General features: G+C 48.7%; 1 protein-coding gene across 1 annotated transcript in view; it reads left to right on the top strand.

The window, feature by feature from the left end:
- Positions 1-16,668, top strand: part of SOGA1 (suppressor of glucose, autophagy associated 1) — an 84,660-nt gene that overhangs the window by 45,284 nt on the left and 22,708 nt on the right. Inside the window, exons 5-11 of the mRNA XM_053573545.1 lie at positions 397-1,554; positions 2,602-2,742; positions 6,542-6,667; positions 7,914-8,144; positions 9,503-9,607; positions 10,552-10,719; positions 12,165-12,416. Of these exons, the coding sequence (XP_053429520.1) occupies positions 397-1,554; positions 2,602-2,742; positions 6,542-6,667; positions 7,914-8,144; positions 9,503-9,607; positions 10,552-10,719; positions 12,165-12,416 (2,181 nt within the window). The remainder of the gene's footprint in view (positions 1-396; positions 1,555-2,601; positions 2,743-6,541; positions 6,668-7,913; positions 8,145-9,502; positions 9,608-10,551; positions 10,720-12,164; positions 12,417-16,668) is intronic.

Raw genomic sequence — 16,668 nt, 5'->3', positions numbered from 1 at the left:
CTTGAGCCCATGGTTCTTGGATACTCAGAACCTCCCCATCCCCCAGCAGCAAGCTGACTTCCCAAACAACATGACAATCAAGTTCAAAGGTGCAGAGTCAGAGGGACTGTGATTGTCCCATTTCTCAGGTGAGGAAGCTGTAGTAGTAATAGTAGCAGCTGTTGGCCTCAGAGTGTCACTTACTCCCAGCCTCCAGGCTGTGGGTGGTAGTCCACGCTTGCTGCAATCTCAGCTTCCTCTCTGACCCCCAACTCCTTGAGGGTTGGGCAGTGTCTGATTTATTCCTGCAATCCCAGCATATAGTCAGGATTCCCCAAGATGCTATAGCTGGTGCTGAGTAACTTCTCAGCACTAACCTTCCTGGCTTGTGTCTGTCTCTATGCCATCGGGCCCCAGGAGGACAGTGCAGATCTGAAGTGCCAGCTGCACTTTGCCAAGGAGGAGTCGGCCCTCATGTGCAAGAAGCTTACCAAGCTGGCCAAGGAGAACGACGGCATGAAGGAGGAGCTGCTCAAGTACCGCTCGCTCTATGGGGACCTGGATGGCGCCCTGTCCGCGGAGGAGCTCGCCGACGCGCCGCACTCGCGGGAGGCCGAGCTGAAGGTGCACTTGAAGTTGGTGGAGGAGGAAGCTAACCTGTTGAGCCGCCGCATCGTGGAGCTGGAGGTGGAGAACCGGGGCCTGCGGGCCGAGATGGATGACATGAAAGATCACGGCGGCGGCTGTGGGGGGCCCGAGGCACGCCTGGCCTTTCCTGCGCTGGGTGGCGGCGAGTGTGGGGAGAGCTTGGCTGAGCTGCGGCGACACCTGCAGTTCGTGGAGGAGGAGGCGGAGCTGCTGCGGCGCTCCTCGGCGGAGCTCGAGGACCAGAACAAGCTGCTGCTGAACGAGCTGACGAAGTTCCGCTCAGAGCACGAGCTGGACGTGGCGCTGTCAGAGGACAGCTGCTCCGTGCTCAGCGAGCCCTCTCAGGAGGAGCTGGCGGCTGCGAAACTGCAGATCGGCGAGCTCAGCGGCAAGGTCAAAAAGTTGCAGTATGAGAACCGGGTGCTTCTCTCCAACCTCCAGCGTTGTGACCTTGCCTCCTGCCAGAGCACGCGGCCAATGTTAGAGACTGACGCCGAGGCAGGGGACTCCGCCCAGTGTGTGCCCACGCCCCTTGGTGAGGCCCACGAGCCCCACGTGGCCCGGCTTTGCAGGGCCAGGGAGGCCGAGGCACTGTCTGGACTGAGGGAGCAGGCCGCCCTGGTCAGTAAGGCCATTGACGTCCTAGTGGCAGATGCGAATGGCTTCTCCGCTGGCCTCCGGTTGTGTCTGGACAATGAGTGTGCCGATAACAGCGAGGGCCCCAGGGATGCCAAGCTCCTCCATGCCATCCTGGTGCGGCTGAGCGTGCTGCAGCAGGAGCTGAACGCTTTCGTGCGGAAAGCAGACGCAGCACTGGGGAGCTCTGGCAAGGAGCAGCCAGAACCCTTCTCCTCGCTGTCTCCCTTGGGTTCCCAGGGGCCCTCTAAGGAGATCCTTCTGGCTAAAGACCTTGGCTCAGACTTCCAGGTAACAAGTCCCAGTCATAGGCCCTATAACTTTTTTAAAATTAATTTTTACTGAACCATAACATACAGACAGGGAAAGACACGAGTATATACAGCTTCATCCCTTCAAAGGATGGATTGGCCAGTGAAGAGAGTTCTTGGCAGAAGGAACGGCCTGTGCAAAGGCACAACTCAGATCAGAGGTAGAAGGACCATAGTATGTCTCAGGCACGGATTAAAGAGCAGGCATGAGGCTGGGCTGCAGAGAGCATTGGGGAGGTTTGATCTTCATCTTGACAGCAGTGGCACAGGGATCTTTGTATTTCCAGAGAGAGGTTTAGCTCTTTCTTTCCAATAACTTACACCATGATACTGTGCCATAATTTCTTTAACTCATGCCCTGTTTGTCTGGCTTGATCTTGCTTTTTTTAAGAAAGGAGACTGCCCTGTGTTGAGTCTGCCTCTTGGTTCTTCTTAAAAGAGGAATGAGCAGGGGCGGCGCCTGTGGCTCAGTGAGTAGGGCGCCGGCCCCATATGCCGAGGGTGGCGGGTTCAAACCCAGCCCCAGCCAAACTGCAACAAAAAATATAGCTGGGTGCTGTGGCGGGCACCTGTAGTCCCAGCTACTCGGGAGGCTGAGGCAAGAGAATCGCTTAAGCCCAGGAGCTGGAGGTTGCTGTGAGCTGTGTGAGGCCATGGCACTCTACCAAGGGCCATAAAGTGAGACTCTGTCTCTACAAAAAAAAAAAAAAAAAAAAAAGAGGAATGAGCAGGTGTCACGTGTGGCAGGACAGTTGGGGCTGACTCAGAAAGTTTGGGCACAAGATAGAGTCATTGAGAGTCTTCACAGAGTCATTGTTTTCATTCACACTTACCTATGTCCTCTCAGCAGACATTCACCGAGTGGTGGCAGGGCCCCCGGCCAGGGCTGGGTTTGGGTTGCAGAGGTGATGGGTGGTCAGAGCCTCTTACGGAAGCTGGAGGCCTGGGATGGGGGCTGTTTCTGGCACATCTCAGTCCCTTCCCCATGGTTATCTTTGGTCTCTGCTGCCTATGCCTCTGTGTATAGCCATCTGACTTCAGGGACCTGCCAGAATGGGAGCCCAGGATCCGAGAGACCTTCCGCAATGGCGACTTAGACTCCAAGCCTGACCCCAGCCGGAGCTTCAGACCTTACGGAGCTGAAGACAATGATTCCTATGCCTCTGAGGTAGGTCTTGGCCTGAGCAAGCAGGGGGGTAGGTAGGAGGAAAGTGGCCAGGGCCTCTCAGAATGACCCATGGAGAGTCTTAACTGGTAATGATAATGGATTTTGAGTGTTCTATTTTGTCCCAAGCTTCCTGTCAGCCAGGGCAAAAAGGGAAATAAGAAAGTTTGGGTTGGGCAGTGCCTGTGGCTCAAAGGAGTAGGGCGCTGGCCCCATATGCCAGAGGTGGTGGGTTCAAACCCAGCCCCGGCCAAAAACTGCAAAAAAAAAAAAAAAAAAGAAAGAAAGTTATGGCCTGATTAAAGGAAACTTATAAACTCATCTGAAGAAATTGATTTTTTTCCTATAGTAAATCTCCCAGATATTTAATAATTTTTGTCATTTAATAGAAATAATAATTTATGTGGCAGGAAGGCAGCAGTCTCTAGTCAACTGACTGTGGATCTACTCTATAATGGCTGTGAAATCTTAGAGAAATCATTTCACCTCTCTGACTCAGTTTTCTTATCTATAAAATGGAGGTCCCGTATGGGGTTGTTGAAAGGATTAAATACATGAAACACCTTAGCTGAAGGCCTGGTCCATGTTGGTTGAGGATGTGGATGATGAGGATGACACATCATTGGGACTCAGTGGGCCTGAGGTCAAGTCTTTTTTTTTTTTTTGTAGAGACAGAGTCTCACTTTATGGCCCTCGGTAGAGTGCCGTGGCATCACACAGCTCACAGCAACCTCCAACTCCTAGGCTTAAGCAATTCTCTTGCCTCAGCCTCCCGAGTAGCTGGGACTACAGGCGCCCGCCACAACGCCCAGCTATTTTTTGGTTGCAGTTCAGCCGGGGCCGGGCTTGAACCCGCCACCCTAGGTATATGGGGCCGGCGCCTTACCAACTGAGCCACAGGCGCCACCCGAGGTCAAGTCTTAGTTCTACTGGAGTGGCTGTGTGACCTTGGACATGTTCTTACCCTCTGGCTCTTGCTTCCTTTTCTGTAATATGGAGATAAGAGTGAATGGTGGCTATAGAATTGTCAGCTCTGAGAGGAATTCTGAGTGGTCTGAGCTCCTCCCAAGCCTACTAAGCCTCTTCTCAGCTTTTCATAATGAACCTAAAGCTAAGAAAAGACTCCTCTGGACTGAGTGGGGTATCTCTGTAACTTCTGAACTCTGAAAGTCCTGTTTCTATCCCAGCCTGAGATCTCTTTTCTTCTGAGTGTCCCGGGGAACAACTCTGGTTCCAGGAAGGCCAGCTAGTAACTGTAGGGAGGAGAACCTTCTTTGAAGCCAATGGATCAAACTCTCTAAGTGAGGTGGTCTGAGCTTCCTAGAAGTCATGGCAAAAAAGAGAAGAAAACGAGGTACTTAATTCTCATTTGCTGAGAAAAAAGAAATAGGCCTATGTCTATAGGCTCATTTGTAGACTTTTCTGCATGCATTCAGATGTTGTTTCACTCAGCCACTCTAATGAGTTATAATTGCCCAGCACTGTGTTGAACGCTAGGTTGGAGGAGGATGCCACAGAGAGCACACTGCGTTTAGCGCTGCAAGGATTTTTAATACAAGACAGACAGGATATACCTCAAGCCAGCATGCCTTCCGTTGCCAAATTATCACATTAACAGCCATATGATAAATATTTATTTTCTTTCACAAAGGGACATCTGCCATGGCTGGGAAGATTTTATGCAGGAACTGAGACTGACACTTCCCTGCCCCCCTTTCCCCCTTGCTTTAATATGATAGCATAAACATTTCCCTCTGTTAACCTGAAATACTTAAAAGAAATTTTATTTTATTGAATTGTAACACATATACAGAAAAGTGCTCATATTGTAAGTAAAGAGCTTACCTAATCCTTTTTTTTTTTTTGGAGACAGAGTTTCACTTTGTCACCCTCGGTAGAGTGCTGTGTCATCACAGCTCACAGCAACCTCCAGCTCCTGGGCTTAGGCGACCTTCCTGCCTCAGCCTCCCAAGTAGCTGGGACTATAGGCGCCTGCCATAACACCCGGCTATTTTTTGTTGCAGTTTGGCTGGGGCTGGGTTTGAACCCACCACCCTTGGTATATGGGGCCGGCGCCCTACTCACCGAGCCACAGGCGCCACCCACTTACATAATTCTTACAAACTAAATACTCCTATGTAATTAGTACCTAGATCAGTGAACAAAGTATAACCTGCCCTGAGAAGTCCCTGTGTGCCTTTCTTGTCACCATCTGTACCTCTAACAGAATAGATTGATTATGCCTGTTTAGCTGCAAACTTTTTGTTTTTTTTTTGAGATAGAGTCTCACTTTGTCACAGCAACCTCGAACTCCTAGGCTCAAGCGATTCTCTTGCCTCAGCCTCCCAAGTAGCTGGGACTGCAGGCGCCTGCCACAATGCCTGGTTACTTTTTCTTAGAGATGAGTCTCTCTCTGGCTCAACCTGGTCTCAAACCCATGAGCTCAGGCAATCCACCCTCCTCGGCCTCCCAAGTGCTGCGATTACAGGTCTGAGCCACCGCGACCAGCCTAGCAACAAATTTTTAAAACATAATTTAAAGTTCTATCTTTTTTTTTTTTTTTTTTTTTGAGGCAGAGTCTCACTATGTTGCCCTTGGTAGGAGTGCCATGGTGTCACAGCTCACAGCAACCTCTGACTCTTGGGCTTAAGTGATTCTCTTGCCTCAGCCTCTCAAGTAGCTGGGACTACAGGTGCCTGCCACAACACTCGGTTATTTTTTTGTTGCAGTTGTCATTGTTGTTTAGCTGGCCCAAGCTGGGTTCAAACTCACCAACCTTGGTGTATGTAGTCTGCGCCCTCACTACTGAGTTATGGGTGCCAAGCCTGCACTTGTCATTGTCGTTTAGCAGGCCCGGGCCAGGTTCAAACCCGCCTGCCTCAGTGTATATGGCAGGTGCCCTAACCACTGAACTACACGCACTGAGCCAGTTCTATCTTTTTTAAAGATTTTATTATCAAACCTAGGGAATAAACCGAAACAAAAATAAATTAAAGATTTTATTACATTGTCATTATAAACAATAAATAACTGCAGCAAAATCCTTAAGTGGCATTGCATAAAGGTATAAAGAAGAAAGTCAACATCATAAGACCTTCACGTAGTTAACCACTATTTACATTTAGTGTTTGTCCATGTCCTTTGTTTTCCTATTGAAATGTATATCTTTTTAAAAAAATTTCTATTGAAGTATAATATAATAATATATATACAATAAAAGACGGTGGTGCATGGTGGCAAGGTGCATCAGTAGTCTCAGCTACTCAGAAGGTTGAGGTGGAAAGATCACTTGAGCACAAGAGTTTGAGGCTGCGGTGAGCTATGATTGTGCCATTACATTCTAGCTTGACTGACAGAGTGAGACCTTGTCTCAGATAAAAACCAAAACACTATCCTTCAGTGGACCGTTGAATGGATTTTTACACATGAATAGGCTGGTTAAATGTATTTTAATTCTCATCATTTATCACATAAGTTGTTTATAACATTTTGCAGTTATAAGCAATGAGACAGTGAATATCTCTTTAATCAAAATTTTTTCCCAATATATTGTTTTCTTCAGATAAATTTCAAAGAGGGGTGATCAAGGTGAATTGATAACAATAGCTAGATCTGATACGCAGTTTCATTTAATGGTCATGTCAACCCATGGAGGTAGGGACAGCTCTTATGCCTGATTTATACCTAAACAACTTGGGTCTGACTTACTGTTGCTCCCCTACCACTCCCAGCCTTAGATCATAGCTTCTACCTTCTTCCTCTCGCCCCCCTCTTCTTTCTTTGTCTCCCACCCCAACCTCAGATCAAGGAGCTGCAGCTGGTGCTGGCTGAGGCCCATGACAGCCTTCGGGGCTTGCAAGAGCAGCTCTCCCAGGAGCGGCAGCTACGGAAGGAGGAGGCTGATAACTTCAACCAGATAATGGTACAGGTGCGTGGTGCCCAGCGCCTTCTACACACCTGCTCCAATAGCCTCTCTGAGCTGGAGGCAGAGGCCTTGTGGATCCATGGGTCCTCAGAAGGCAGAAATGTCAGGGAAAACCTGAGTCTTCCAGCCCCCAGGCTCTGCTGGGGCATCACTGCAATTGTGCTTTTACATTAGCTATGTTGGGCTGGACCTGTTATTAGGGACCTGTGTGACCTTGGGCCAGTCCTTTTTTCTCTTAGGACCTCAATTTCCCATCTGTGTAATGGTGCCCCTATCAGGGTTAGCTGTTAATCAGGATAATAGGGCTGGACATGGTGGCTCACACCTATAATCTTAGCACTTTGGGAGGCCAAGGCAGGATTTCCGTAGGCTGGGAGTTCGAGACCAGCCTGACCAAGAACAAGACCCTGTTTTTCCCACAGGGAAAAATCAGACCCTGATTTTCCCACAAAAAATAGGAAAATCAAGCAGGAATGGTCTTGCATGCCTATAGTCCTACCTACTTGGGAGGCTGAGGCAGGAGGATCACTTGAGCATGGGAATTGGAGGTTGCTATGAGCTAAGATGATGCCACTGGACTCTAGCCAGGATGGCAAAGTGAAATCCTGTCTCAAAAAAAAAAAAAAGTCCTGGAATAGCATTTATTAAGCCTTTACTGTATACTAGGCCTGTGCAATGCGATTTCCACATACTATATCCTTTAATCCTCTTGCCCTTGCCTATGAGGTGTCCCCATTTTACACACGGGGAAACTGAAGCCCAAATAGCTAAAGTGCTCTGTCCAGGGTTACACATCCAGAGCAAAGTGCCCAGGGCTGGGGCTTGAACCCAGGTTTCTCTCAGCCATGACACTGCATTGCTTCCTAGAACAGTGCATATTTGTTGGCCTTCCTCAATCCCAGCATGCCCTTTGCCTTTCACTTCCTGCCATCATCACTTACCCCTGGGGGGTTCCTCATTGAATGTGAAAGCTCATGTGAAGCACCTGGTGCCTAGTAGGTGCTCAGTATATGATGTCATGGTTATTTGAGCCAGATAGAGCTGTGGCTGCTGTTTTTGTCAGTTTCCCTTCCCTCAAGTGGCAGAGGGCAATGCTTATTTCAATAGGACGAGCTAGTAGATGTGGGATTCCTGGCAGCCATCACCCAAAGGCACTTTGAAGATATTCCTCCCTGTCCTTGTCCAGCGTCTGGGGGGAGCAGTGGCCAGTGAGTGACCCCAGCTTGCTCAAACCCTTATTTCCCTGCAGCTAAAGGAGGACCAGCAGAGGGCGCTCCTGAGGCGGGAGTTTGAGTTGCAGAGTCTGAGCCTTCAGCGGAGGCTGGAGCAGAAATTCTGGAGCCAGGAGAAGAACATGTTGGTGCAGGAATCCCAGCAGTTCAAGCACAACTTCCTGCTGCTCTTCATGAAGCTCAGGTGGTTCCTCAAGCGCTGGCGGCAGGGCAAGGTTTTGCCCAATGAAGGAGATGACTTCCTTGAGGTATGGTAGAGCCTGGGCCTAGGACTGGGACTGTGGTGAACAGTGGGGCAGAGGAACGGGAAGGGACACTTGGCAGGTGTTGACACAACTCTGAGGCTGATATCCCTGCCATGGGTTTGCAGGTTTCCTTCCCTGCATTCATGGGCTCAATTCAGCATCTGTTGGTTGCCACTAGCCCTTCACTGGGCACGTGGCACGTGGTGGGTATACCCTGGTGGAGAAAACAGGCTCAGTCCTGCCTTGACAAGAGAAAGTCTCTTTTGGGACTGGTTGGTCCTTTACACAGAGACTTCAACAGGCAGCAGTATCTAGGTGAATTTAATAATTTAGTTTTGCTGGGTGCGGTGGCTCACATCTATAATCTTAGTGCTTTGAGAAGCCAAGGCAGGAGGATTGCTTGAGGCTAGGAATTCAAGACCAGCCTGGGCTTTACAAAACATTAAAGAAAAATCATCCAGGTGTGGTTGTATGTGCCTATCTGTCATCCCAGCTACTACTTGAGACACTTAAGTAGGAGGATCACTTGAGCCTAAGAGTTGAGGGCTTTCCTGAAGTGTGATCACACCATTGCACTCCAGTCTGGGCAACAGAGTGAGACACTGTATCAAAAAAAATCTATGCGGGTAGGGTGCCTGCCACATACACTGAGGCTGGTGGGTTTGAACTCGGCCTGGGCCAGCTAAAAAACAACAATGACAACTGCAACAACAACATAAAATAGCCAGGCATTGTGGCGGACGCCTGTAGTCCCAGCTACTTGGGAGGCTGAGGCAAGATAATTGCTTAAGCCTTAGAGTTTGAGGTTGCTGCGAGCTGTGACACCACAGCACTCTACCCAGGGCAACAGCTTGAGACTCTTATCTTAAAAAAAATCTAATTTTGTTGCAATTGTATTGCATATGGATGGATATACATTTTATTCAGTGTCCCAAGAGGCTATGCACCTTGGCTTATACCAGTTATTTTCAACTGGTGTGCTGTGAGAAGATCTTAAAGATCATTAATTAAATTATTTTCAAAAGCATAGCAAGTATATTATTTTTTTACTTTTTTTTTTTTTATCAACAGGATTTAAGTGTGCTTGGAAGTTTAACTGTAGGTTTAAATGTGCCATGAGATAAAAAGAAAAAAAAAGTTGAAAAACGCTGGCTTACACAGTTCCAAGGGCCAAAGTTTAAGATGTGGGATGGGAAATAAGTGCTGGAGTAGGATGCCTAAAGCTCTGTTCACCCTGCCTGCCTGGCTGTGCAGTCCCCTTTCTATTGGGGCTACTAGCCAGGGTCTTCTGGTTCTGAAGGCTGGGGCCCCATCTGTGACATCCTTTCACCTCCTATTGAGTGTGTTTTTTTTTAAAATAGGTAAATAGCATGAAAGAGTTGTACCTGCTTATGGAGGAAGAGGAAATAAATGCTCAGCATTCCGATAACAAGGCCTGCACAGGGGACAGCTGGACCCAGAACACGGTGTGTTCTCAGCCCCTTCCCAGTCCTGTTCCGTCCATTCCTTTCTTTGTATATCTGCAGATCATTTCCTGCTGCTTTCTCTGACCTGCCCCCCCTGCAGTGGGCATCTAAGCTGTATAGGGTTATTGCTTGGACACTTGCTCCCAGATGCTCAGTTCTATGGGGTATATAAGTCATTCTGGGGCAATGACAGAATGCCAGATGATGGACTGTGGAGTTACAGATGAGAGCCCAGAGCCATTAATTCTACTTGGAGTATGGGAGACAGTATCACAGAGGAAGGGTCATATGTAGTGGGTTTTGAAGGATGAATAGGAGCTTGCCTCATAGAGAATGGAGAAAAGACCTCTGTGAACTCAGAAAACTGTGTGTAGAGGTACACCTGGTGATGCCCTTGTAGAGGCAAGGTATTCTGGGACTAAGTGTAGCTTAGGATATATATGGGGGGGGGTAAGGACATCAGGCTAGTATCATATGAAGTGGAGCCTTGTGGGCTCAGGTCAGGAACCCTCAAATTAAGCCATGAGTCAGAGAGAACAGGGAGTTGGGATCCCAGGGTCACACACAGAGAGCTGGAGTAGGGATGGGAAATGAGGTTGGCATTGGGTCAGAGAGGCAGATCCTGAGCAAAGAGAAAGACATATAGCCTGAGGCTGCAGAGCTTTGAAGCAGTCAGATTACTTAGCTCAGATGCTAGTTTGAATAATTATTACTGTAACTGTAAGACTTTTCTGCTTGTGTTGGGTTTGGGCCTCACATCAGCCTAGGAGGTAGCAGCGCTGGGCTTGTCATCCCTGTTTTATGGGTAAGATGACCTCAGGAGGTCATGGGACTTGCCCGAGGCCTGGTAGAGTCCTGAGCTGGACTCGTAGGTGAGTTCTCTGAGCCAAGGCTCCCCTCCCTGCCCCTCCAAAAGCTCTGACCCATATCTTCTCTGTCTGCAGCCCAATGAGTACATCAAGACCCTGGCGGACATGAAGGTGACACTGAAAGAGCTATGCTGGCTACTCCGGGATGAACGCCGTGGTCTGACCGAGCTTCAGCAACAGTTTGCCAAGGCCAAGGCCACCTGGGAGACAGAGCGGGCAGAACTCAAAGCCCACACCACCCAGGTGAGGCCCCCACCAATAAGGGATGTCTGCTCCCTTGCTGTCAGCCAAGCTTTCAGCTGTCGGATCTGGGAGTAGTCTGCCCACGCTGTGGTCTTAGAGGTATAGGTACCCTCTCACTTCACTCTGTGGCCCAGAGAGGGCAAGAGGCTTGCCTAGAATCAGACAGCAGGAGTCACTGGGATAGGGAAAGAAGGTGGGGGATTGACAGAGAGGCATGGAGCATCACAGGCACCCCTGTGGTACCTGGATGCTCAGGTGAGGCCAGCATACTTAAATGCTTCTCTGTACCTGGTGATGCCCTTCACACAAACTGGGGTGTCCTTGCTGGATCCCCTTAACCCTGTTACCTGGCTCTGTTTGGCTCCCTCCACTCAAAGTTGGGGCCTCCCCTCTTAACAACCCAGGCTGACCAAAAGAGCCTTAGCTAGGAGCCCTGGTTTGCTGTCTGCTGTGTGCCTGGAGGCAAACTGCTGCCTGCCTCTGTTCTAAAAAGTAAGAGGCTTGGCATCCTTCCTGAAATCACTGGCCCCTGGGATGTGGTACTCTGATGTTCACCCCGGACAGATGACAGAGGAGGCACAGAGGAGTTAAGTTTCCCTTCCAGTGTCTCTTGGCTAGTAAATGCCAGGCTAATCCTTGTTCCCCAAGCCTCTGCTCCTCTGGGCTCCCCGTTACCCAATTCTATCTTCTCAGTGCTCACAGGCTACTGGCTTCTTCCCAGGGCCATTGTCCTCCCCTCCTGAGCCACCCTGCTGATCTCACAGCTCCCACTCATCTGCACATTCCACTGTGTTCACTGCTCCCGTTGCCCCCCAGACCCAGCCATTCCAGACGCTCCTTCTCCTAGAACCTGACCAGCCCCGTGGAGCTGTTTTCCTAGACCACAGCCAGCAGTGAGTGGGGGAAATTGAGTCTTAAGGTTACACATTTACATCCTGCCACCCTGAGGTCTGGGGTGATTCCTGCACATACACATTACATGACTGTGTGCGCATGTCCCCATACAGGGCCTGTGGGAGACGAGGTGAGGCCCTAGCTTTCTAGGAAGAAGTATAATCACATGTCATCCATGAATTAAAATCCATACCACTGGTAAGAGTTGATGAACTATCGTGAGAAACAGTAACTAGGAACCTCTGCCATGTCATTGCTATGTGACCTGGGACAAATAACTCCTTTGAACCTCTTCTTTCTCTGTAAAATATGGGTAATGGTAATTCTTCCAGAGTCTTCACAAGGACACTGTAATACCTGAAAAGCCCACTGCACAGAGTTTGGCTTGTAGAAAGAGCTCTACAAACCCTATTATGAGGAGGTCAGTGAAGGCTTCCCAGGTGAAGGGTCTACCCAGGAGACTCCTCTCCCACTTCCCCTGCTGGCACCCAGGAGGGAAGGCAGGAAGAGGAGCTTCCTGGTGCCAGCTGCCCATCTCCCTCTTTCGGCAGATGGAGCTGAAGGCTGGCAAGGGAGCTGGGGAGAGGGCAGGGCCTGACTGGAAGGCAGCCCTACAGAGGGAGCGTGAGGAGCAGCAGCACCTCCTGGCGGAGTCCTACAGCGCTGTCATGGAGCTGACACGGCAGCTGCAAATCAGCGAGCGCAACTGGAGCCAGGAGAAGCTGCAGCTGGTGGAGCGGCTGCAGGGTGAGAAGCAGCAGGTGGAGCAGCAGGTGAAGGAGCTGCAGAACCGCCTGAGTCAGGTGAGGCCTCCAACCCCTACCAGAGGTGGGGTTTCCTTCAGGTATAGAGGGATCCGGGGCTCAGACAATGAAGTGTGGCCGAGGATGTAGCTCGCAGGAACAGCTGAGTCCAAGTGCTTAGAGAACATACTAGGAACCAGGTCTTTCTCTCTGACCCAGTCGCTCAATCAGCTTTACTCTTAAGCTATCCCCAGATCTGGTTGCTGTTGGTTTCTTTTTTTTTTGAGATAGTCTCACTTTATTGCCCTCGGTAGAGTACTGTGACGTCACAGCTCACAGCAACCTCCAGCTCTTGGGCTTGGGTGATTCTCTTGCCTCAGCCTCCCGAGTAGCTGGGACTACAGGCGTCCGCCACATTGCCTGGCTATTTTTTTTTTTTTAATGTCGCAGTTTGGCTGGGGCCAGTGAACCCGTCACCCTCGGTATATGGGGCCAGCGCCCTACCCACTGAGCCACAGGTACCACCCCTGCTGTTGGTTTCATTCTCATATCTTACAGTTTAGCATTTGCAACAGATAGAGGTCTATTTTCACAAGGCTCTGATTGGCCAGGTATGAGTCATGTGCTCACCCCTGGAGCCTGCCAAAACCTAAGTGAGAGGCCAGGCGTGGTGGCTCATGCTTGTTATCCTAGCACTCTGAGAGGCCAAGGTGGGTGGATTGCTTGAGCTCAGGAGTTCAAGACAAGCCTGAGCAAGAGTGAGACCCCATCTCTACTTATATACATTTTCTAAAAATAGAAAAATTAGCTGGGCGTTGTGGCGGGTGCCTGTAGTCCTAGCTACTCAGGAGGCTGAAGCAAGTGGATCACTTGAGCCCAAGAGTTTGAGGTTGCTGTGAGCTATGATACTACAACACTCTACCCAGGGTAATAAACTGAGACTCTGTCTCAAAACAAAAAAACAAGTAAACAAAAAAAAGCAAGAGGGAGGAACTAAGAGTGGTTCCTATGGGAATGTTGGAGTGATCTGACCAGAAGAGGGGAAAAGGAAAAGCTGTTAATGATCATTACCCCCATCTCAGTTCATATCACACACTCAGCTACCACCTACCATGCTGCTATGCCCCACTCTTTACTTTTACTTTTTCCTTTCTTTTATTTTTTACTTTAATTACATAAATTAGGACTTCGCCTTTATATGCATGTATATAGAGAGGATGTAGCTCTCAGGAACAGCTGAGTTCCAAGTGCAAATACACGTATTACAAAAGCATACTCTAACCCACTTCTTCCCTTTCTTACTATTTAATTTTTTTTCCTTATGAGACAGGTCTCACTTTATCACCTGGGCTAGAGTGCAGTGGTGTAATCATAGCTCATAGCAATCTTTGCTCCTGGGCTCAAGTGATTCTCCTGCCTCAACCTCTCAACTAGTTGGGACTGCAGGCGCACCACAGTACCACACCTGGCTAATTTTTCCATTTTTTGTAGTGACAGGGTCTTGCTCTTGCTTAGGCTGGTTCCAAACTCCTGACCTCAAAGCGATCCTCTCACCTAGGCCTCCCAGAGTGCTGATTTTACAGGCATTAGCCAACATGTCCAACCTCTTGCTATTTAAATTTATATTCATATAGTTTTTTTCCTTATTTTTTAATCATTAATCGAGTCGTAATATACACTTTGTTTACACTTTGCCTAGTGTGCAGACACCATAATTTATTATTCTATATTGAAGAAATCTAGATTGTTTCCAGTTTTTCTCTATTGAAAGATGTGCCTCAAGCTGTGGACAGTGGCACATGCCCATAGCCCTGGCTACTTGGGAAACTGAGGCAAGAAAAGCTCTTGAGGCCGGGACTTTGAGGTTGTAGGGTAGTGTGATTGGACCTGGAAATAGTCATTGTACTCCAGCCTGGGCAGCATAGCGAGACTCTGTCTCCATTAAAAGTTGTGTTTCAGTGAACATCTCTACATGTATGTTTTTCTGTACATACTTGAATATTTTGGAAGGATAGTTTCCTAGAAGTGAAATTGCTGTATTTAAGGGCATTTGCATTTATGATTGATGGAAACTGTCAAGCCACCAGCCAGAAAGGGTTTGCCCAACCACATTCCCACCAGCCACAAGAGGAGAAGAGCCTGTTCAGCTTTATCTTTGCCTCTTCTTATAATTACCAATATTTGAAATGTCTGCCCAGGTCAGTGTAAAATGCTGTCTCTGTTTTAATTTGCATTTCTCTGATTTCTAGTGAAGGTGAACATCTTTTCGTGAGCATATTGATCACGTGTTTCCTCTTCCTAATGCTACCTACAGTCTTCCAACAGTTCTTCAAGGTTACAATTACTAAACTCCCTTTAAAAATTAGGAAACTGAGGCAAAGTGACGTGTCCCTTTGTGACTCACTCATCAAATGACTAAGGGACAGGGCCAGAATCTGGCAGAACTCCCAAGTCAGGACAGTCCCTGGGCCCTGCCCACTCTCCTGCAGGGACAGACCTCCTTTGAGGTTCACACCTACTAAGGAGCCTGTGCTTGACGAGTGCCTTGCAGGGTGACAGGATGACAGACAAACCACAGAACAATCCACGTACGACCTGGAAAGTAGATCAGGTGCACCTGTTTGCATCATCAAACCACATTCCTATGTATAAAAGAATAATTCCTTTTTATTGTATGAAAAACAAAATAGTTCTAAAATGGTTTCGAAATTATGACACCAGCCCCATAGCATACGGTAGAAACATGTATCAGCTGACAGCATGTCCTGCCAGTTCATCAGGGCACAGATTCCTTGTCCTTCTCTTGTTTCCACATCAGGGGATCTTGCATGGGAGTTGCTGGCCCGCTAGCTCTAGCCTCCTACACTTCTAACCAGGTCCCCTGGATTGACAGTTATATGGTGAGAGTGGCTGTTGGGAAAGAGTTTCTCTCCAGCAGTCCTCAGTCCCTACCTGGCTATAATGCCAATGTTCTGATTCCAATAGACCAGAGAGAAACTGAGGCATGGAGAACAGGTGCAACATGCTTTGTTCAGCTCACAGGTGGGTGGTGAGCAAGCATGGGAGGTCTGCCCTTATCCAGCTCCTGCAGCTGAGGAGCTGAGTTAACACAGAAAGTCTATGTTCTGTATGCTCAATCCCCACGTACAGAAGAAGGTCTTCAACACTTTTATACCCAGGGGAACAATAATGGCAATATGCCAAATAGCATTTACGTAAGCATGACTTCACTGTACGTAGTTATGGCTATGTAGGAACACATGGCACTTTCCCATGGGTAAGAAAGTCAAGACAACTTTATCTTGTCCCATACCCAGAGCCACGGGTGAGCAAGTCCAAACCACTTTTGCCCGTTCTGACACTGGCTCTGCCATGTATAGCCCCAGCCAGGTCACTTCTGATCTCTGGGCCTCATCTGTGCAATGAGGGTGACTGTACTTGACCTTCTCATCTCACAGGGTAGCTATGGGAATAAGAGGAGATAGCCAGGCCAGGTGTGGTGGCTCACATTTGTAATCCTAGCACTTTGGGAGGCCAAGGTGGGTAGTTTGCCTGAGTTCACAGTTTTAAGACCACCCTGAGCAAGAGTGAGACGCCATCTCTAAAAATAGCCGGGCGTTGGGCCAGGCGCCTGTAGTCCCAGCTACTCGGGAGGCTGAGGCAGGAGAATCACTTGAGCCCAAGAATTTGAGGTTGCTGTGAGCTGTGATGCTACAGCACTCTACCAAGGGTGACAAAATGAGACTCTGTCTCAAAGAAAAAAAAAAGGAGACAGTCATAAGAACACTTTGGGGTAATTCAGGTGCTCCTAGGCCTGCCCCTGACTGGGCTTTGCTTTGATCCTGTGGTCTTTGTCTGTTGATTCTGTCCTTTCACGTTAATATTGTTCTTGTTGTTGCCCCTGTTTGCCTCATGTGGGGTTCCTTAGAACATATATGTGCATGTATGTTCATGTATGTACATGTAATCCTGAGACTTGGATTCAATGCAAGTAAGGTGACCAACCCATCCTGGTTTGTCTGGGACTAAGGGTGTTTCTGGGACTTTCACTTTTTTTTTTTTATGTCGCCCTCAGTAGAGTGCTGTGGCATCACAGCTCACAGCGACCTCAAACTCTTGCGCTTAAGCAATTCTTTTGCCTCAGCCTCCTGAGTAGCTGGGACCACAGGCTCCCGTCACAACGCACAGCTAGTTTTTGGTTGCAGTTGTCATTGTTGTTTAGCAGGCCTGGGCTGGGCTCAAACCCACCAGCCTCAGTGTATTTGGCAGGTGTCCTAGTCACTGAACTATGGGTGCCAAGCCAGGACTTTCA

The sequence above is a fragment of the Nycticebus coucang genome, chromosome 21, assembly GCF_027406575.1.
Source record: "Nycticebus coucang isolate mNycCou1 chromosome 21, mNycCou1.pri, whole genome shotgun sequence".
NCBI lineage: Eukaryota > Metazoa > Chordata > Mammalia > Primates > Lorisidae > Nycticebus > Nycticebus coucang.
The sequence above is the reverse complement of the archived record's forward strand: the minus strand, read 5'-3'. Positions and strand labels throughout refer to the sequence as shown.